The 20917-nt window shown below is 51.5% G+C and overlaps 1 protein-coding gene and 1 long non-coding RNA gene across 3 annotated transcripts; one reads left to right on the top strand and one right to left on the bottom strand.

Annotated features, from left to right (window-relative positions):
- Positions 1–1176: 1176 nt before the first annotated feature.
- Positions 1177–3957, bottom strand: PSMG3 (proteasome assembly chaperone 3). Of its 2 annotated transcripts, none has more exons than XM_055261156.2 (3): positions 3858–3957; positions 2976–3212; positions 1177–1694 (listed from the first exon to the last, which is right to left on the bottom strand). In XM_055261156.2, exons 2-3 carry the CDS (start codon positions 3189–3191, stop codon positions 1542–1544), a joined length of 369 nt encoding a protein of 122 aa, XP_055117131.1. In that variant the 5' UTR covers positions 3192–3212; positions 3858–3957; the 3' UTR covers positions 1177–1541. The 2 variants fall into 2 exon arrangements, with proteins under 2 accessions (XP_055117131.1, XP_055117132.1); XM_055261157.2 differs by having other exon boundaries at positions 3848–3875.
- LOC129471965 (uncharacterized) lies at positions 3905–19358 on the top strand. Its single transcript, XR_008653817.2, has 4 exons — positions 3905–4295; positions 8814–8962; positions 15634–15735; positions 18959–19358. It is a non-coding gene; the product is annotated as an uncharacterized lncRNA (long non-coding RNA).
- The last annotated feature ends 1559 nt before the right edge of the window (positions 19359–20917 follow it).

The raw sequence follows: 20917 nt of genomic DNA, 5'->3' as shown, positions 1-20917 counted from the left end.
GCCACTCGGGAGGCTGAGACTCATTTGAACCCGGGAGGCCAGAGGTTGCAGTGAGCTGAGATTGCACCATTGCGCTCCAGCCTGGGCGACAGAACGAGACTCTGTCTTAAAAAAAAAAAGAAACAAGCAGGGGTTCAGAATGGGGTAATAGGCGTGACAATTTAAAAAAGAAGAAGAAGAAAAAGGAAAGAAATAAGCAGGATGCATGCCTGTGATCCTAGCACTTTGGGAGGCTGAGGTGGCAGGATCACTTAAGGCCAGGAGTTGAGACCAGCCTGGGCAACACAGTGAGACCAGTCTCCATTTAAAAAGAAAAGGAGGGGAATATTCCTTTCTAATTCCACACACACCCTATGCCCATTTGTTTACAGGTACCTAAAGCAGTAAACCCCCAACTCCCTGGAAGGGCCCGCTGGGCGCTCACTTCGCTCCAGAGCCTCGCCTGGTTCCTGCTTCGGGATCCCGTCACCCAACCCAACTCTCCAGCTGCGGCTGTTTCTCACGAGACTGTCAGAGTGAAGGGTCCAAAGCTCCGACTTCCAGCTTCAGAAATTCCAACTGAGTCATGATCAGCGAAGCTTCCCTCGCAGCGGCTGGAGGGAGAGCCAGGCGGGGCCCAGGCCGCCACTTGTCAGAGGTGTAAATGCCACCCCGAGGCCAATGCCTGCCAACACTGCTCCCCGCAAGACTGAGTCCTGCGGCCTCAGCACAGAAGGACCCCCGCCTACCCCACACGGAGGTCATGTTCAGCCACACCCCAGCTGCCTACCAGTGAACGCTGGCGACTCACCCCACAGTGCCCTGCCCTCCCGTGCTCCTCCCTCCTGACCTCTGCACACGCTGCTCCCTTGACAGAAGCATTCCCTGTCCCTTGCTATTCAGGATTCAGAGGCCAGCGTCTGTCCCCAGCTGCAGCACAGTAATGGGCACACACAGTAAGATAGTAAGAAATGTCTGCTGACGGCCACCAGCTTCACAGCAGGCTCAGAGAAGTCATGGGAGGAGGAGCTGGGTGACGGCGTGCACAGGCCCAAGCCTGGGATCCACCCAGTCCCTGGGAACTACGTCCCTCTGCGTTTCTGCCCAACAAGCTTCCCTTCCACATGAAGCCCATGAAATTGAATTCATGCTGTGCAGCTGCAATGTCTCACTACTGTTAAGGAGGACGGTGAAGTATTTTGGGATACACATTCGCTTTTAATAAAAAAAAACTTTCCTCCTACAATTGATCCTGCACACGGGGGGCCATGAGCCACGCCTGCTGACTCATTCCTCCAATTCTCAAACACAAGCAACACTTCAGATCCTGGTGAGAGCCATTCACGACTCCTCCGGGACCCGTTCCACCCTCCCTGTCATGCACAGATGATCTTAGTAACCAGAGTAAGAGTCTGCCTGAGATGTGAATATTTTTTCCTGGCTCCAAGGGCTAGTGCCAAAGTTCCTCTCTCCACCGGGGAGGGAGGCGAGACTTGAGTCCCTGAGTAGGTGTCTGGGTCCTCACATATCCTGCTGAGCAGCGCGGGGTGGCTGCCTCCAGGTCACCACACCTGGCACACCCGGATCACCTCCCTCAGTGCCTTCAGCCCCTCCATGCTTTTGTCCTTCACGGCCACGGCGAGGAGGACTGCTCTGTTTCCAGCTTCTTGAGACACAAACGCTACCAGGTTCTTTGCAAAGACATGGATGAGAGGCTGGTGAAAGGAAGGAGAAGAAACCATCTTAACTGCAAGAAACCTGGTTTTTTCCTCAACACTTTCATGAAGTATCCCTTAGGAACCCAGGCAGGCTTCCCACACCACCATTAACCACCACGTAAGTCCATGCAGCTGTGACTCAGAGTGCAGGCAGCACTCAGAACACTCCAGTCACGGGCACACTGCTAAAGACGCATCACTCCATTCATTTTCCCAGCGCCTTCCGCTGCCCCACCTCTTCTGGCTGTCTCTCATCTAAAAGAACTCAGGAAAGAGAAGCCTGCAGAGGCGAGTGCTGTCGAATCTCACGTGTGATCTCTGCAGAGCAGAGCACAGCCAGCCACCTGCTCACGTAATGTACCATGGCAGGGGAGGCGGCTCGAATGACAAAATTGCTACTTCTGCTTGTCTGCTGGATAAAATGCCTGCGGGCTGGACAAAGCATCCACTGAGGGCAAGCGGGGCGCCTTGAGATCCACAAATGCCCAGAAAATGCTATCGCTGTAGGGGGATTTGTCCGCCAGCTGCCCCATGTCCTTACTGACAAATCACAGCCACTGATACTGACAAATCACAGCCACTGAAGAGGTTTATGCTCCTCCCTGGGAGTCCCTTCCTGACCACTTTATTATTATTATCATTATAATATAATAATAATATATATAACTCTCACCCAGGCTGGAGTGCAGTGGCACGGTCATGGCTCACTGCAGTCTCAACCTCCAGGGGTCAAGTGATCCTCCCACCTCAGCCTCCCAAATAGCTGGGACCACAGGCACACACCACTAGGCCCAGCTAATTTTTTCTTTTCTATTCTTTTTAGACCAAGTCTCTATCTGTTACCCAGGCTGGAGTGCTGTGGCGTGATCTTGGCTCACTGCAACCTCCGCCTCTTGGGTTCAAGCGATTCTTGTGCCTCAGCCTCCTGAGTAGCTGAGATTACAGGTATGTGCCACCACACCCAGCTAGTTTTTATATTTTTAGTAGAAATGGGGTTTCGCCATGTTGGCCAGGCTGGTCTGGAACTCCTGACCTTAAGTGATCTGCCCATCTCAGACTCCCAAAGTGCTGGGATTACAGGTGTGAGCCACTGCACCCAGCCTCTCTCCCTATATATATTTTTTGTAGGCACTTGTTTTTTTGTAGTGACTTGTGTGTGTGTTGTTGTGTTGCCCAGGCTGGTTTCAAACTCCTGGCCTCAAGCGATCTGCCCACCTAGGCCTCTGAAAGTGCTAGGGTTACAGGCGTGAGCCACGGTTCTTGGCCAATCCACTTTACCTCATCCTGCCCCAGAAGGACTTTTGTGGTGAGCACAGGCTTGCTGACGTCACTGGCCACGCTGCTGGGCTCCAGGGAGACCAGGGTGCCCATCTTCCCGAACTGGGTCACCACCACCAGGATGTGACTGCTGAAGGCTGTGCACACCACCTGGGTGGGGACCCCGCACACCACCTCCGTCTTCTGTTTCGATATCACCAACGGCGTGTCCTCCATGGCGGGGCTCTTCAGTGGCAGCTTTAATTCAGGTTAAAAAGAAAGGGGAAAAAAAAAGGAGTCAATCAAACAGTGCAGCCTCGGGGCTCCCAAAAAAGTAGCACCGGGCATTGAAACAGAAACGAAAGGAGGCCCATTCAAAAGAAGGGGCCAGGCGCGGTGGCTCATGCCTGTCATCCCAGCACTTTGGGAGGCCGAGACAGGACGATCGCTTGAGGCCAGGAGTTCGAGAGCAGCCTGGCCAACATGGCGAGACCCCCATCTCTACCAAAAAAAACCCTAAAAATCAGCCGGGCGCGCCTGTGGTCCCAGTTAGGAGGCTGAGGCGGGAAGATCGCTTCAGCCCGGGAGGTCGAGGCTGCGGTGAGCCGTGATCACACCACTGTACTCCAGCCCGGGCGGCAGAGCGAGACCCCATCCCTAAAAAAATAAAACAGAAGCAGGCGCGTGGCCGCCCGTAGAGACCGCGCCTGGGGCTTTCTGGGTTAGGTGATCGACTTGCACGTTCACACTGCCAGACCGGGCAGTGGCTTCCCGCCCCTCGGCCTCGCCGCCGCCCCGGCCCTGCAGCCGCGGGCCCGGGACCCCCACGACACGCGGTGACGAGGCCGGCCGGGCTACGGGGGATGCAACCGCCCGGGGAAGCCCGCGGGTACCCGCGCTCACCAAGCCGGCGCCGCGCCCGGAAGTGGCTCTGCGTGCGCCACGCGGGCGCGCCCCGTCCGCAGGTTCCGTCCACCTTCCGGAAGTCAGGGCCGCGGCGCTTCTGATCCCCGAGACGTGGGGCTCCCGGGCTTCTGAGCGGCTCGGGTTCCGCGCTGCCGGCAGGGCTTGGGGGCGCCTTAGAGCCGGACCCAGTTTTTTCAGGAAGGGGAGCTGCGACCACCCCCGTCCCGGGCCTCAGCCCCTCTGCTGCAGACCCTCGGGATCCTCGCTGGTGGGAGCTCTGTCCCCCGTGTCAGCGTCCAGGACCCCCGAAACGCCGCGCCTAGGAACCCCTAGCGCTGGGAGCCCGGCCCTGCTTGATCACGGGCTTTGGGCTGGAGGCATCACCGTCGCCACAGCGAACGCTTATTTGGCACCGAGTGTGCGCCAGGCATCGTTGTAAGCGCTTTATACCCGTAACTCATTTGATCTCAGCCACCCGGTTCAGTAGAAGCGTTTCATCCGCGTTTTACGGACGTGTGCAGGTGCAGAGAGCTCGGCCAGGCTTAGGCGGCTGGCGGGCTGGGGTGGGCTTCGAACCCGTCCCTTGGGCACTCCGTGACACGAAGCCCCGGCCAAGGCAAAGAAGGGGGCCAGCCCCACCCTGAAGCAGGATGAGTTCTGGTTCCTCCCAGGGACCCCCTCACTCCCTACTGCTCAGCCTCAGTTTCTCCAAGCTGGAAGGCTTTTTGTTTTGTTTTGTTTGAGACGGAGTCTTGCTGTGTCACCCAGGCTGGAGTGCAGTGGCGCGATCTTGGCTCACTGCAACCTCCGCCTCCTGGGTTCAAGCAGTTCTCCTGCCTCAGCCTCCTGTGTAGCTGGGATTACAGGCGTGTACCACCAGGCCCGGGTAATTTTTTTGTTTTTATTTTTAGTACAGATGGGGTTTCACCATGTTGGACAGGCTGGTCTTGAACTCCTGACCTCAGGTGATCCGCCTTCCTCGGCCTCCCAAAGTGCTGGGATTACAGGCGTGAGCCACCGCGCCCCGCTGCTGGAAGTTTTATTGGCAGGGTCGGGGGGTTAACACCCCTTCAGAACCCCACCCTCAGCGGCCTTACTGTTGTTTCCTGACAACCATGTCAAGGCCATATTTTCTGTCTATATTACCCAAAAGGGGTCCCGATCCAGACCCCAAGAGAGAATTGAGGGCGGGTCCACAAAGTGAAAGCAAATTTATTAGAAAAGTAAAGGAATTGAGGCAGGAAAATAGGGTCTGGAGGCAGAGAACACTTCAGCTATGACGGGAAATACCCTCTCCATAGGGTGTACACTGAGTAAATGATTTTGTAGCTTTACTTCATCCTCTTTATTTACATAGGGCGTACACCAAGTAACCAGTAGAAACCCCTAGAGGGTATTTAACCCCCCACAAGTTCTGTAATGGGGCCCTGAGCCCCTGTGCTTCGGCCGCCCCCATGCCATGGAGTGTACTTTCATTTTCAAAAAATCTCTGCTTTTGTTGCTTCATTCTTTTCTTGCTTTGTGCATTTTTTTTGTTGTTGTTGAGACGGAGTCTCACTCTGTTGTCCAGGCTGGAGTGCAGTGGTGTGATCATGGCTCACTGCAACCTCTGCCTCCTGGGTTCAAGCAATTCTCCTGCCTCAGCCTCCTGAGTAGCTGAGATTACAGACATGCGTCACCATGCCCGGCTAACTTTGGTATTTTTAGTAGAGACGGGATTTCGCCATGTTGGCCAGGCTGGTCTTGAACTCCTGACCTCAGGTGATCTGCCCGCCTTGGCCTCCCAAAGTGCTGGGATTACAGACATGAGCCACCACACCCGGTCGCTTTGTGCGTTTTGTCCAATTCTTTGTTCTAGGTGCCAAGAACCTGGACACCCTCCACTGGGAACAGAATGAAGAATGGCTCCTCCATAGGCAGAGCAGCATGGGCTGCTGGTTGCCTATTTTTGTGGTTATTTCTTGATGATATGCTAAACAAGGGGTGGATTATTCGTGCCTCACCTTTTAAAACCCTTTAGGGTAATGTCCTGGGGTTGCTATGGCATTTGTAAACTGTGACAGTGCTGGTGGGAGTGTAGCAGCCAGGACGACCAGAGGTCACGCTCATCGCCATGTTGGTTTTGGTGGGTTTTGGCCAGCTTTTTTTTTTTTTTAATTTTTTTTTAAATTTTTTTGAGACGGAGTCTCTCTCTGTCACTCAGGCTGGAGTGCAGTGGCATGATCTCGGCTCACTGCAAGCTTCGCCTCCCGGGTTCATGCCATTTTCCTGCCTCAGCCTCCCGAGTAGCTGGGATTACAGGTGCCTGCTACCACGCCCGGCTAATTTTTTGTATTTTTAGTAGAGACGGGGTTTCACTGTGTTAGCTAGGATGGTCTCGATCTCCTGACCTTCTGATCCGCCCGCCTCGGCCTGGCCAGCTCCTTTGACCTGTAGCTTCTGCCGACCTCCGATCTCCTCCTGTGACATAGAATGCCTTAACTGTCTGGGAATGCAGCCCAGCAGATCTCAGCCTCATTTCACCCAGCCCCATTCAAGATGGAGTTGCTGTGGTTCAAACACCTCTGACATTTATACCACTGAAGCCCCAAGGAAGATCTTGACTTCCTCCTCTCACCATTTGATGACTTCGTATCCAATCCAAGTCAAGTCAAATGAAGCATGCTCCCTCCAATGTTGATTTCTGGAGGCCTAAAATAAAAGGCATGCATACAGAAAATGATCAAAATAGACATAAATCAAGGGGAAATTCATTTTTGAGCATTCTTGCAGCCACTACACAAAAGGAGAGATGATGAGTTTCATGGTTCTAATACTGAAAAAACAGGAAGCATATCAACTTCCCAGGAAAGTCTAAGTTTCTGTCGGCTCTAAATTTAAACACACATCCACCCACACATACCCCGCAAGCAAATTGCCAGTGGATTGCTTTGCCATCTGAAATCTTCAAAAGGTTCACTCGCTTTTATTCACCTGTTTGTGTATTCTCCCTCTCTGTAGGCAAATAGATACAAGAAATCTGATCCTGTCCTCTCAAAGAAAACCCTCTGAAATAAACTTATCACCTTTAAAAAAGGGATGTTGAAGAACAAGATGGATTTTTGTTGTTGTTGTTGTTGTCGTCGTTTTTTGAGACAGAGTCTCGCTCTTGTCGTCCAGGCTGGAATGCAGTGGTGCGATCTTGGCTCACTGCAACCTCCGCCTCCCAGGTTTAAGCGATTCTCCTGCCTCAGCCTCACGAGTAGCTAGGATTATAGGCACCTGCCACCACTCCCGGCTAATTTTTGTATTTTGAGTAGAGACTGGGTTTCGCCATGTTGGCCAGGCTGGTCTCGATCTCCTGACCTCAGGTGATCTGCCCGCCTCGGCCTCCCAAAGTGCTGGGATTACAGACGTGAGCCACCGCACCCAGCCTGGATGTTGTTTTTGATGACACTGTTAAGCACATATGTGAGGGATTGTTTGGTTGGTTTGGGTCTAGATCTAAGATAAAGACAGTAGGAAAGAAATGAGAGGTGGAAGGTTGTCCTAGGCTGAGGTGGTGGTCCAGGTACTTTCTGGCAGCCTGAATGGATGCCTGGGCAGAATTTGTATATCTAGAAGAATGGAAGAGGACCTCATTGCATGCCATTGACTGTTCTCCAGTACCCAAGGGTAAAGGAACTGGAAAGAAAGACTCACTCAAGTGCATTCACATAAAATGGGAATCTAATAGTAATGGTGCCAGTCGTGGAGCAAAGAGTTCGAGGAGTTATTTTGAAAAATGAAAAAAAAGCAAAGTATCTCAAATTTGTCTTATATTCAGTAACTTGTCGGTGATAAATGCCGTGGTGTGTTCATTTGTAGAGCCAACAAAGACTTAGTCAAGTGCTGATTTGGTAGGATTGTAATTTTTCCAACAAATTGTATGATCGCTACACACGTTATCCTTCCCATTGTGTGTGATTTTCCCAGCTCCAGGATGAAGAGGATTGGTTTTACAAAAACGGGCAAGGACACCATCAATTTCCCCACGAGTCAGTCTCTCTCTCTCTCTCTCTTTTTTTTTTTTTTTTTTTGAGATAGAATTTCACTGTGTCGCTAGGCTGGAGTGCAGTAGCGAGATCTTGGCTCACTACAATCTCCACCCTCTGGGTTCAAGTGATTCTCCTGCCTTAGCCTCCTGAGTAGCTGGGATTCCAGGCGCACACCACCACGCCTGGCTAATTTTTGCATTTTTAGTAGAGATGAGGTTTCACCATGTTGGCCAGGATGTTCTTGATCTCTTGACCTCGCCATCTGCCTGCCTTGGCCTTCCAAAGTGCTGAGATAACAGGCGTGAGCCACTGTGCCTGGCCATGTCTCTCTTCATCATTTGATAGTCACACCCTTTCTTGTTGAAGGGCCATCCAGCCATTAGCCATGGGCGTGGCCTCACTCTCAGCCACCTGACTGTGTGGCTTTGCCAGGGCCTCCCACGCCGACCCACAGCTTTGGTCTCCATCCGAGCATCCCTGGCATCCCATTTGTGGGCTTCCTGAAACCATTTTTTTTGTTTGTTTGTTTGTTTGTTTTTTGTTTTTTGAGACAGAGTTTTGCTCTTGTTGCCCAAGCTGGAGTGCAGTGGCGCAATCTTGGCTCACTACAACCTCTGCCTCCTGAGTTCAAGCGATTCTCCTGCCTCAGCCTCCCAAGTAGCTGGGATTACAGGCATGCGCCACCACGCCCAGCTAATTTTGTATTTTTAGTAGAGATGGAGTCTCTCTACGTTGATCAGGCTGGTCACGAACTCCCGACCTCAGGTGATCCGCCCACCTTGGCCTCCCAAAGTGTTGGGATTACAGGCGTGAGCCACCACGCCTGGCCTACATTCCTGAAACCTTGCACCTCTTGGAAGGTAGACAGTTTGGCTTTGCAACTGATGTGCTTTGTACTTCCACAGCCTCACGACGTGCTCTCCCATTCTCTCAACAGGAAAGATTCTGGAGCTCGGCCAAGAGGGGTGTGTGAGTGGAGACCAGTGAAGTAACAGTTTTTGTGTTACGACGATTTCTGTTTTCCTCTGCTGCCCTGTAATGGCGGAAACTCAGATAGTCTGGTCTTCAGACCAGGAAGACTCCCAGGTATGGCAAATCTTAGATTAGGTAAAATTTTAGGCATCAGAATCAACCTCCTTGGCTGTTAATTTTGAGCAACTTGCCTCAGTTTCTCAGCTTAAAAATGAAGATGAAAAATGAGGGTGCCTGTCTTGGGATTTAGAGGGGCAGCCCACGCGCAGCAGCAATTCACTGGAACATCATACATTCATTATTTTATCTATTTTTTTTTTTTTTTTTTTTTTGAGAAGGAGTTTTGCTCGTTGCCCAGGCTGGAGTGCAGTGGCGCTATTTGCGGCTCACCACAACCTCCACTTCCTGGGTTCAAGCGATTCTCCTGCCTCAGCCTCCCGAGTAGCTGTGATTACAGGCATGTGCCACCACACCTGGCTAATTTTGTATTTTTCGTAGAGACGGGGTTTCTCCACGTTGGTCAGGCTGGTCTCAAATTCCCATTCTCACGTGATCCACCCACCTCAGCCTCCCAAAGTGCTGGGATTACAGGCGTGAGCCGCCGCACCCGGCCTATTTTGTCTATTAATTTATTTATTTTGGAGACAGGGTCTCACTCTGTTACCTAGGCTGGAGTGCAGTGGCATGATCATGGCTCACTGCAGCTTCAGCCTCCCGGGCTCAAGGAATCCCCCTGCCTCAGTCTCCCAAGTAGCTGAGACTACAGGCACACACCACCATGCCCAGCTAATTTTTGTGTTTTTAGTAGATATGAGGTTTTGCCATATTACCCAGGCTCGGAATATCATAAATTTAGCTGTTACGTATATGATTAACCAGCTGTTCTCCCGATCCTTAGATAAACAGACCTTGCTGCTCTAGACCTGATGAGGAGCAGCTTGAGTGCAAATGGACCATATGGCTGGGACGTCCTGGGCCTGGCAGGGCTCTCTACAAGCTGCTGGAGTGGTGACTATCAGGGTCCCCAGGGGCTGCCTGAATGGCCGTTTTGTTTTTTTTTTGAGACAGAGTCTTGCTGTGTTGCACAGGCTGGAGTGCAGTGGCATGATCTCAGCTCACTGCAACCTCCACCCTCCTGGGTTCAAGCAATTCTCCCGCCTCAGCCTTCTGAGTAGCTGGGACTACAGGTGTGCACCACCATGCCCAACTAATTTATTTTTATTTTTATTTTTAGTAGAGATGGGGTTTCACCATGTTGGCTAGGATGATCTCGATCTCCTGACCTCGTGATCCGCCCTCCTAGGCCTCCCAAAGTACTGGGATTACAGGTGTGAGCCACCGCGCCTGGCTTTTTTTTTTTTTTTTTGAAACAGAGTCTTGCTCTGTCACGCAGGCTGGAGTGCAGTGATGTGATCTCAGCTCACAGCAACCTCCATCCTCCCAGGTTCAAGCAATTCTCCTGCCTCAGCCTTCTGAGTAGCTAGGATTACAGGCGTGCGTCACCATGCCCAGCTATTTTTTGTATTTTTAGTAGAGACGGAGTTTCACCATGTTGGCCAGGATGGTCTCGATCTACTGACCTCGTGATCTGCCCACCTCGACCTCCCAAAGTGCTGGGATTACAGGCGTGAGCCACCATGTCTGGCTGTGGCCGTCTTGTCAACACAACATCTCCTTGAAGTTTTTGTGTGGTCAGTCATGGGTAGAATCATCTTACTATAGAAATGATCATTATTCTCATTGCTCTCAGCCAGCCTTTTAAGAGGAGCTGGTTAGCAGACAGTTGGAGAACACATTTGTGATACAGGCCAGTGACACAGACATTAGACACAGCTATTCTATTTAGGCTATAGAGGTTTTGGAATGAATGAGGGAAGGGTAGGAGACAGAAACCTATGTCCAGTTGTCTTCTGCTCCTGCAGGGGGACTGATGGGCTCATACAAGTGGAAGAAGCCTGGGCTGAAAGGATTTCTCTTTCTGGCTCTTTTTTTTTTTTTTTTTTTTTTTGAGACGGGGTCTTGCTCTGTTGCCCAGGCTGGAGCGTAGTGGCACGATCTGGGCTCACTGCAACCTCTGCCTCCCAGGTTCAAGCGATTCTCCTGCCTCAGCCTCCTGAGTAGCTGGGATTACAGGTGCCTGCCACCACACCCGGCTAATTTTTGTATTTTTAGTAGAGACGGGGTTTCCCTATGTTGGCCAGGCTGGTCTTAAACTCCTGACCTCAAGTGATCCGGCTGCCTTGGCCTCCCAAAGTGCTGGGATTACAGGCGTGAGGCACCATGCCCAGCCTCTTTACTCTGTAATTGTGCTGGCCTCATTCTCGGATGGGCTGTCCCTAGGTTATGATGAAATTGTCTCTCCTGGCCTAGTTAGCTCTCTGTAGCTTCTCTTGCTCAATAATTCTGAAGTCCCAGGATTGACTCTCCTTAGACCAGTCTGGTCCCTGAACCAATCACTATTCAAAAACTAAATTAATGTAGAGCTGGGCACAATGTCTCATGCCTGTAATCCCAGCGCTTTGGGAGGCCAAGGCAGGAGAATCGCTTGAACCCAGGAGTTTGGGACCAGCCTGGGCATCACAGGGAGTTCCCATCTCTACAAAAAATTTAGAAATTAGGCGTGGCAGTGTGTGTCTGTGGCCCCAGCTACTTGGGAGGCCGAGGTGGGAGGATTGCTTGAGGTCAGGAGGTCAAGTCTGTGGTGAGCTGAGATCGTGCCACTGCACTCCAGCCTGGGCGACAGAGAGAGACCCTGTCTCAAAAAAAATAAAATAAAAGATAATAAATGAATGGATGTAAAAGCAACTTCCCAGGCATTTGGGAGTTAAAAAAAATACTTCAATTACATAATATAATGGGGAGTTCTAAATATTCCAATATTCTTCCCTCCCTCATCTCCTGGAAACCATGATTCTAATTCTTTTTTTTTTTTGAGACGGGGTCTCGCTCTGTTGCCCAGGCTGGAGTGCAGTGGCGCAATCTCGGCTCACTGCAAGCTCCGCCTCCTGGGTTCACGCCATTCTCCTGCCTCAGCCTCCCGAGTAGCTGGAACTATAGGCATCTGCCACCACATCTGGCTAATTTTTTTTTGTACTTTTGGTAGAGACGGGGTTTCACCGTGTTAGCCAGGATGGTCTCGATCTCCTGACCTTGTGATCCACCTGCCTTGGCCTCCCAAAGTGCTGGGATTACAGGCGTGAGCCACCACGCCTGGCCAATTTTTTTTTTTTTGAGACGTAGTCTCTGTCGCCCAGACTGGAGTGCAGTGGTGTGATCTCAGCCCACTGCAACCTCCACCTCCCGGGTTCAAGTGATTCTCCTGCCTCAGCCTCCTGAGTAGGTGGGACTACAGGCACCCGCCACCATGCCTGGCTAATTTTCGTATTTTTGTAGAGACGGGGTTTCACCATGTTGGCCAGGCTGGTCTTGAACTCCTGACCTCAGGTGATCCACCCTCCTCGGCCTCCCAAGCGCTGGGATGACAGGTGTGAGCCACTGCGCCTGGCCACGATTCTACTTCTTGACCCTGCGGATTTGTCTGTTCTGGAAATCGTCTATAAATGGAACCACACACTATATGTCCGTTTGTGTCTGGCTCTCTTCACTGAGCGCAATGTTGAGGTTTGTTCCTGCGTGGCCTGTGTCGAGTGCTTTATGGAGAAACCGATTCCTGTTTGCTGAATAGTTGGGAGGAGTCGATGACATCCCTTTTCCAGAAGGGCCCAGTGCAGGACATGCATGTTAGAGGTGCTCAGTGACGCTTCCTTCCCTTCATGGGTCACGGGGACCCACTGGTCATACAGATGAATAGACACCCACCGTGATCGATGGTTCTGAGCTCTCTGCACTCTTGGGCTTTTGCAAGAAGCGGAAAGACTAGACATAGCAATGAAGGCAATCTCCACTTCCCGAATTCCCCTTGACGGGCCTGGCAGATGTCGAAACAGCCTCAGTGCCACAGTGCTGGCTCCCGAGGTGGGCTGTGATGGTGTAGAGGCTGGATACTGCCGGGCGTGGTGGTTCACACTTAATCCCAGAGCTTCGGGAGGCGAGAGGATCGCTTGAGGCCAGGAGTTCGCGACCAGCCCGGGCAACACAGCAAGACCCCGTCTCTATCAAACATAAAAATAAAATCAGTGGGCATGGTAGCGGGCATCTGTGGTCCCAGCGACTCGGGAGGCTGAGGTGGGAGGATCTCTTGAGCCCAGGAGGTCAAGGCTGCAGTGAGCTGTGATCGCACCATTGCACTCCAGCCTGGGTGACACAGCTAGATTTTATCTCAAACAAACAAACAAAAAAAGAAAAACAAGCTGGATATTGACTCGGAGAAGGAGATACACAATGTCGCTGCAGAGGAGGTGAGGTCAGGGCCAGGAGGGGTGACTGTGGGCAGGCTTCACTGCTGGGCTATAAATCTTTTTCTTTTTCTTTTCTTTTCTTTTTTTTTTTTTTTTTTTTTTTCTGAGATGGAGTTTCACTCTTGTTGCCCAGGCTGGAGTGCAATGGCGCAATCTTGGCTCACCGCAACCTCCGCCTCCCAGGTTCAAGCGATTCTCCTGCCTCAGCCTCCCGAGTAGCTGGGATTACAGGCACCCGCCACCACTCCTGGCTAATTTTTGTATTTTTATTAGAGACGATGTTTCGCCATGTTGGCCAGGCTGGTCTCGAACTCCTGACCTCAGGTGATCTGCCTGCCTCGGCCTCCCAAAGTGCTGCTGGGATTACAGGCATGAGCCACCGTGCCCGGCCTTTTTCTTTTTCTTTTTCTTTTTTTATTTTGAGACAGGGTCTTGCTCTGTCACCCAGGCTGGAGTACAGTGACGCAATCATAGCTCACTACAGCCTCAACCTCCCAGGCTCAAGCAACCCTCCCACCTCGGCCCCCTGGGTAGCAGAGACTACAGGTACATGCCACCACATCCATCTCATTTAAAAAATATTTTTGTAGAGATAAGGTCTCGCTATGTCACCCAGGCTGCCCTCAAACTCTTGGGCTCAAGCGATCCCCCCACCTCAGCCTCCCAAATTGCTGGGATGACAGGCATGGGCCATTGTGGCCGGCCAAGATCTTCCTCCACGCTGGCACGCCTGCAGCCGAGGCCTGGGAGACCCCGTGCCCCAGGGCCTCCTGCGTTTCCACCAGCCTCATCACTGCCTTGGCTGTGCCCCCAGCTGGGTGTGACAATCTTGTGGTCTTGCTGTGCCTCTAGAGTTGCTGTTGGCAGTGACCTGCAAGCTACGGTTGCAAAGACACTTGAATAAATAGCAGCACAGAAATATAAATGATTCCAGTGAGAGCATTCCACGAGGCAGAGATGACCTTTAGTACCCAGGTATCTGGAAAGACATAATGAACCACTTATTTTTTTTTCTAAACTTCGATAGTCCAAGTTGAGGGTGGGGCGAGGCACGATTTAAGAAGCATCTGCTGCTACAGTTTTTGGAGAAAAACAAGATTCAATCTGCAATTGAAAATTACAGATATTTTATCACAAGTCCAAAACCCAGGGTCGTCTATGTAAAACTCAAATTTTTCCCAAAGGAAATTAAAGAATCCTATTAAAAAGCAAATCCGGTTTATAAGGATCCAGGGAGAGACTCATCTAGAAAGGAAATAAAAGCTCTCCTCGGGGAGTGTTTAAAGATGGCTTGGAGCCAGGCGCGGTGACTCTTACCTGTCATCCCAGCACTTTGGGAGGCCGAGCTGGGAGGATCACTTGAGTGCAGCAGTTTGAGACCAGTCTGGGCAACATAGCGAGACCCCTGTCTCTACAAAAAAATTAAAAAATTAGCCGAGTGTAGTGGCGCACACCTATAGTTCCAGCTACTCAGAAGGCTGAGGCAGGAGGATTGCTGGAACCCAGGAGGTCAAGGCTGCAGTGAGCTATGATGGTGCCACTGCACTCCAGCCTGGGCAACAGGTGAGACCCCGTCTCTAAAAAAAAAAATTAAAACAGAGACCAGTGGCATTTCTTGCTGGGCGTAGTCTCAGCTCCACCAGGGCTGTGAGTGCTGTGTGGCCCAGGGATGCCCCGGGCTTTGGAATTTTGTTTTTTTTTGTTTTTGTTTTTGTTTTTTTGAGACAGAGTCTCGCTCTATTGCCAGGCTGGAGTGTAGTGGTGCGATCTCAGCTCCCTGCAACCTCTGCCTCCTGGGTTCAAGCCATTCTCCTGCCTCAGCCTCCTGAGTAGCTGGGATTACAGGTGCCCGCCACCACGCCCAGCTAATTTTTGTATTTTTAGTAGAGACGGGGTTTCGCCTTGTTGGCCAGGATGGTCTTGACCTCCTGACCTCAAGTGATCCACCTGCCTCGGCCTCCCAAAATGCTGGGATGAGAGGCGTGAGCCATGGAGCCCAGCTGAGCTTTGGAGTTTTGTGAACTGGAGTATTTCGTTTAACACCACACGGTAAACACAAAGTAAACCCCCTGTTGCTGGGCTGCCTTCCATTGTGGTGCAGAATTGAGAGAGTCAAGCACGTCGCTTTGTTTTCCACCAAACTTAGCCAAGCTCCGGTCTTACGGTCTTTTCTTTCCTAGCGTGAGGCTTTCTGTCTTTGTTGCAAATATTGAAATCTGCCACCTCACCTCTTGCACTATTTGTTTAGTTCTTTGAGAAATGAAACCTTAATCCATGTACGATTTCTAAAAGCCTTTATTTCAATATTTTAAGAAGTTATTTCCCCTGGCAAAGAAGCTGCCCCGTTGCCTGGTGTGGAGCTCGATGACAAAGCTCATCAGCCTGAGTGGAAGCTCATTCATTATTGCTGCGTTTTTGCTCTTCCAGGAGAGAACGGGGAGCCAGCGTGCTGTGCGTCATGGTCCCTGGATGAACGTTTGTGGAACTGGATTGAATTAAACAAGACGTGCAAAGCAAGTGGTTCACGAGGTAGTGTGGGGGTGTAGGGATGGAGACTGACCCGGGAGGCAGGACACAGCCCAAGCCCTGCCTCGGCCCCACCTCTAACTTGCTGATGACCTTGAATGATTCCCTTCCCACCCTGGGCCTCTGTTTTCTCATCTGTAAAATGGGCAGATTGGCAACGTGGCCTCCAGGTCTGTACTTCTGGGATTGCTGTGTTTCCTGGGGGGTTCCTATCTGCTCCTAAGACTCTCAGACTGGGGTGGGGATGCGGGACCAAGGAGGAAGGGGTGGCCTGGTGGTCCAGCCTGTGGAAGGTAGAGACAGACCTGGAGTTGATTTTGTATAAGGAGAGAGGGAGTGTGGTGGGGTGGGAAGGTGGGAAGGACCACACTGCCCAAAGGTCCTGTCTGTGTCTGTGGGTGAGTCTAGAGGCCTGACTGCATGGCGGGCCGGAGCAGGCAGACTGGACACAGCACGAGCACTTTCTGAATGCCGGAACTTTCCGAGGCCTTCCATGGCAGGTGGGGAGAGCCCTGCCCCAGACGAACTGAGCCCTGGGCCTGTGGGGCTTTGCATCAGATATTTCTGCATTTGGGAGGCTGCACTCAGACTGTGAAAGGCTTTTGCAAACCCAAACGGCTGTCATTCTGTAAGTGCAGGTACAACTGATAGCCACAGGGGATACTGCTAAATGCAACTCTGACAGCTAACTAAAAACAGAACGCAAATTCAAACTAAAGATAAGGCTGGGTGTGGTGGCCCATGCCTGCAGACCTAGCTACTTGGGAGGCTGAGTTGGGAGGATCACTTGAAGCCAGGAGTTTGAGGCCACCCTGGGCAACATAGCAAGACCCTGTCTCTACAAAAAATAAAGAAATCAGCTGGGCGTGGTGAGATGCACCTGTAGTCCCAGCTACTTGGGAGGCTGAGGTAAGAGGATCGCTTGAGCCCAGGGGTCCGAGGCTGCAGCGAGCTATGATCATGCCACTGCACTCCAGCCTGGCTGACAGGAAAGTAAAGGCATAAAAGGGTGGCTACTCCATAGGCAGAGCTGTCCTGCGTGCTGCTGACTGGCTATTTTTAGGGTTATTTCTTGATCATATGCTATACAAGGGCTGGATTATTCATGAGTTTTCTGGGAAAGCGGTGAGGAATTCTCAGAACTGAGGCTTCCTCCCCTTTTTAGACCATGTAGGGTAACTTTCGGACGTTGCCATGGCATTTGTAAACTGTCATGGACTGGTGGAAGTGTCTTTTCACATGTTAATGGATTATAATTAGCATGTAATGAGCAGTGAGGATGACCAGAGGTTGCTTTCCTGGTCATCTTGGATTTGGTGGGTTTTGGCTGGCTTCTCTACCGCACTCTGTTTTATCAGCGGGGTCTTTGTGACCTGTGTCTTCTGAAACCAGTCCTGCTACCTCCTATCTCAGAGTCATGTGGTGTGTAGCCTTTCCTGGTTGGCTTCTCCCACTGAGGATACTAATTCAACCATGTTTTTGCCCACATCAGTAATTAATCTCTTTTTTTTTTTTGCTGGGTAGTATAGTCTATTGTCTGGATGCACCACTGTTTCTTTATCCATTCTCCTATTGAAGACATTTGGGTTATATCCAGCTTGGTCCACTATGAATAAAGCGACCATTGACCTTCATGTACAGGTGTTTGTGAGAACATGAATGTTCACTTCTCTTGGGAAATACTTGGGGATGGGATTGCTAAGTAGCATGGCAGATACATGCTTAATTCTAGAAGCCTCCAAGCTGCTCTCCAAAGTGTGTGCACCACTGTGCATTCCCTCCAGCAGTGCAGGCACATCTCAGTTGCTCTGTATTCCTGCCAGACATCTGTCCATCCATCCACCCATCCATCCATCCACTCATCCATCCATCCATCCATCCATCCGTCCACTCATCCATCCATCCACCCATCTATCCATCCTCTCATCCATCCATCCATCCGTCTATTCATCCATCCACTCACCCATTCATTCAGTCATCTATCCATCCATTCAACCATCTATCCATCCACCCACCCATCCATCTGCTCATCCATCCACCCATCTATCCATCTGCTCACCCACCCATCCATCTGCTCACCCACCCATCCATCTGCTCATCCATCCACCCATCTATCCATCCACCCACCCATCCATCTGCTTACCCACCCATCCATCTGCTCATCCATCCATCCATCCACTCATCCATCCATCCACCCACCCATCCATCCGCTCATCCATCCACCCATCCATCCATCCACCCACCCATCCACCCATCCATTCATCCATCCATCCATCTGCTCATCTATCCATCCATCCATCCACCCACCCACCCATCCATCCACTCATCCATCCATCCACCCACCCATCCATCCACTCATCCATCCACCGACCCATCCATCTGCTCATCCATCCATCTATCCATCCATCCATCCATCCATCTATCCACCCACCCATCCACCCACCCATCCACCCGTCCATTCATCCATCCATCCACTAACCCATCCAACTGCTCATCCATTCATGTATTCACTCATCCACTCACTCATCCATCCACTCATCCATTCATGTATTCACTCATCCACTCACTCATCCATCCACTCATCCATTCATGTATTCACTCATCCACTCACTCATCCATCCACTCATCCATTCATGTATTCACTCATCCACTCACTCATCCATCCACTCATCCATTCATGTATTCACTCATCCACTCATTCATCCATTTACTCACCCATGTATTCACTCATCCATCCATCCACCCACCCATCCATCCACTCATCCATCCATCCATCCGTAAGAGAAATGTTTGCTTGGTCATTCACTCGATGAGCATTTTCTGCTGGAAGCTGGTCCAAGGCCCCCTGCTACCACCCCCATGAGGATATAAGACAGACAGTATACAAATGGCTGCAGGTCAAGGCAGAGCCAGGAAAAGCAGAAATGACCCCACTGCCAACAAGTGGAACAGGAAGTAATTTCAAAGAGATTTGAAAGGAAGGAGAAAATGCTCCCCTACGAAGACAGCTGTAAAAAAGAATGAGATGGGCCCATAAGCAAAGACCTCCTGGAAATACAGGACCTCCTGCCTGGTGGAGAAGGCCAGCAGTGATGCTGTGTCACCAAGGTCGACTGGGGTGTTGGGGCAGAATTAGGTGGGACTTCCAGCTTCCAACATCCACACATATTCTCTATGAATTTTTTATAGTTGACATTTTTGTTGTTTTTTGTTTTGTTTTCCACAGGGTCTTGCTCTGTCGCCCAGTCTGGAGTGCAGTGGCAAGATCTCTACTCACTGCAGCCTCGAACTCTCAGGCTCAAGAAATCTTCCCGCTGCAGCCTCCCAAAGTGCTGGGATTACAGGTGTGAGCCACTGCGCCCGGCTATAGCTAACATTTTATTTTTACAACCAAAAAAGAAATAAAAAGGGAAAATAAGGAAAAATACTTGCAGTAGTTGTAGCCAGGGAGGCTAGTGTTGAACAGGTACACCCGTGAGCCCCAGGTGCACCCCGGGAGGGGATTTGAGCGGGGTCCTGGCGAAAATGAGGGCGGAAAGGAGGAGCGACTGGACAGTCTCCAGCCACTGGGAAGCCGCGTCGGGAGCGCATGTGTTTCCAGTGAACGCCTCTGGGGGGCAGCAGAGGCCACAGAACGCTCCTGTGCAGCGCTGGGGCTGGGCTGGGGCTGGGCTGGGGCTGGGTCCAGGGTTGGGGAGGGACGGAGGTGTCTTATTCTCCCTACTCCCTGCTTGGGGGAGGGACGTCCTCCTCCTGCTCTGAGAAATTATGCATCTTCCTAGGAGGCCAGGAGCCAGTTCATCCCTCTGCCTCTCTGTCTCTTTCTCTCTGTCTCTGTCCCTCTCACTCTGTTTCTGTCTCTCAGTCTGTTTCTCTTTGTCTGACGGTCTCCCTCTGTCTGTTTCTGTCTGTCTGGGTCTTTCTCTTCTCTTTCTCTGCCTACCTCTCTGTCTGTCTGTCTGTGTGCCACTCTCTGTCTCTATCCTCTCTCTTGGTCTCTTTTTCTTTCTCTGTCTGTCCGTCTGCTTGTCTGTCTGTCTCCATGTGTCTCTTTGTCTGTCTGTCTCTGCATCTCTGTCTGTGTCTATCTCTGTCTCTCTTTCTCTTGGTCTGTCTGTCTGTTTCTGTCTCTCTCATTTCTGTCTCTCTTGGTCTATCTCTTTCCCTTTCTCAGCCTGTCTGTCTGTCTGTCTCTGCATCTCTGTCTGTGTCTGTCTCTGTTTCTTTCTCCATCTGTCTGCCTGTCTCCTTCTGTCTCCCGTGGCCTGCCTGTCTCTGTCTCTCTGACTCTCTGTCTGTCTTTGTCTCTCTGGCTTCTGCCTCTCTTGGTCTGTCTCTTTCTCTGCCAGCCTGCCTGTCTGTGTGTGTCTCTCTGTCTCTTTCTCTCACGGTCTGTCTGTCTGCCTGTTTCTTTCTGTCTCCCTTGGTCTGTCTGCTGTGCATCTGTCTCTGTCTCTGTCTCCTTTTCTCTCTTTCTCTCTGTCTGTCTTTCTCTTATCTGGGTCCCTCTCTCCCCATCTAGTCACCTAATGACAAAGCACTTTGTCTTTGGAAGGTGTTGCCATCTGTAATTGACGTCACAGGCACCTGCTGAGCCTGACCCCGTGCTGGCTCTGCAGAGGTAGCCAGGACACAGGCCCAGCCCGCAGTCCTCTGGGGAGACGGCCAGGCACACACAGGTAGAGGATTATAAATCAGACAAGGACATGACTGTTGAGAATCGGGCCTGGGGAGACAGAAGCTGGAATAGCCTGTCAAGGCCATAACAGAAGCGCAGGGCGTGTGTGTGCTGGTGCCGGGTCCTCTGCAGTTGCTGTTATTGGGCCTCAGCCTCAGCTCTGACCTTCCTGGTAGCCCTAGAGAAAAGGGAAACAAGACCAGGCAGCCAGGTTCCTGACTCACTGTCCTGGGCAAGGAGCCTACCGGCTGCTCCACGAAAGCAACGCGTTCTGAGCTGCTCACAGCCCTGCAGCTCTCTCCGGGGCTTTCTGAGGGTCTCTCTGGTGTCAGGGCAGTGCATGGGCACTCTCTGTCCAGCACATGTGTGGCAAGTTCACGCTTTTCCCCTTGGGACATAGCCCCAAAGGGCAGGGCGTTAGGATGGGGGGTGGCCCAGGGACCCTGCTTCCCCCAGGGCCAGGTCTGGGGGCTCCTGGCTGGGATGGTGTTTTGTTTTCTTCTATTT

This window comes from Symphalangus syndactylus, chromosome 22, assembly GCF_028878055.3.
Source record: "Symphalangus syndactylus isolate Jambi chromosome 22, NHGRI_mSymSyn1-v2.1_pri, whole genome shotgun sequence".
Taxonomy (NCBI): domain Eukaryota; kingdom Metazoa; phylum Chordata; class Mammalia; order Primates; family Hylobatidae; genus Symphalangus; species Symphalangus syndactylus.
The sequence above is the reverse complement of the archived record's forward strand: the minus strand, read 5'-3'. Positions and strand labels throughout refer to the sequence as shown.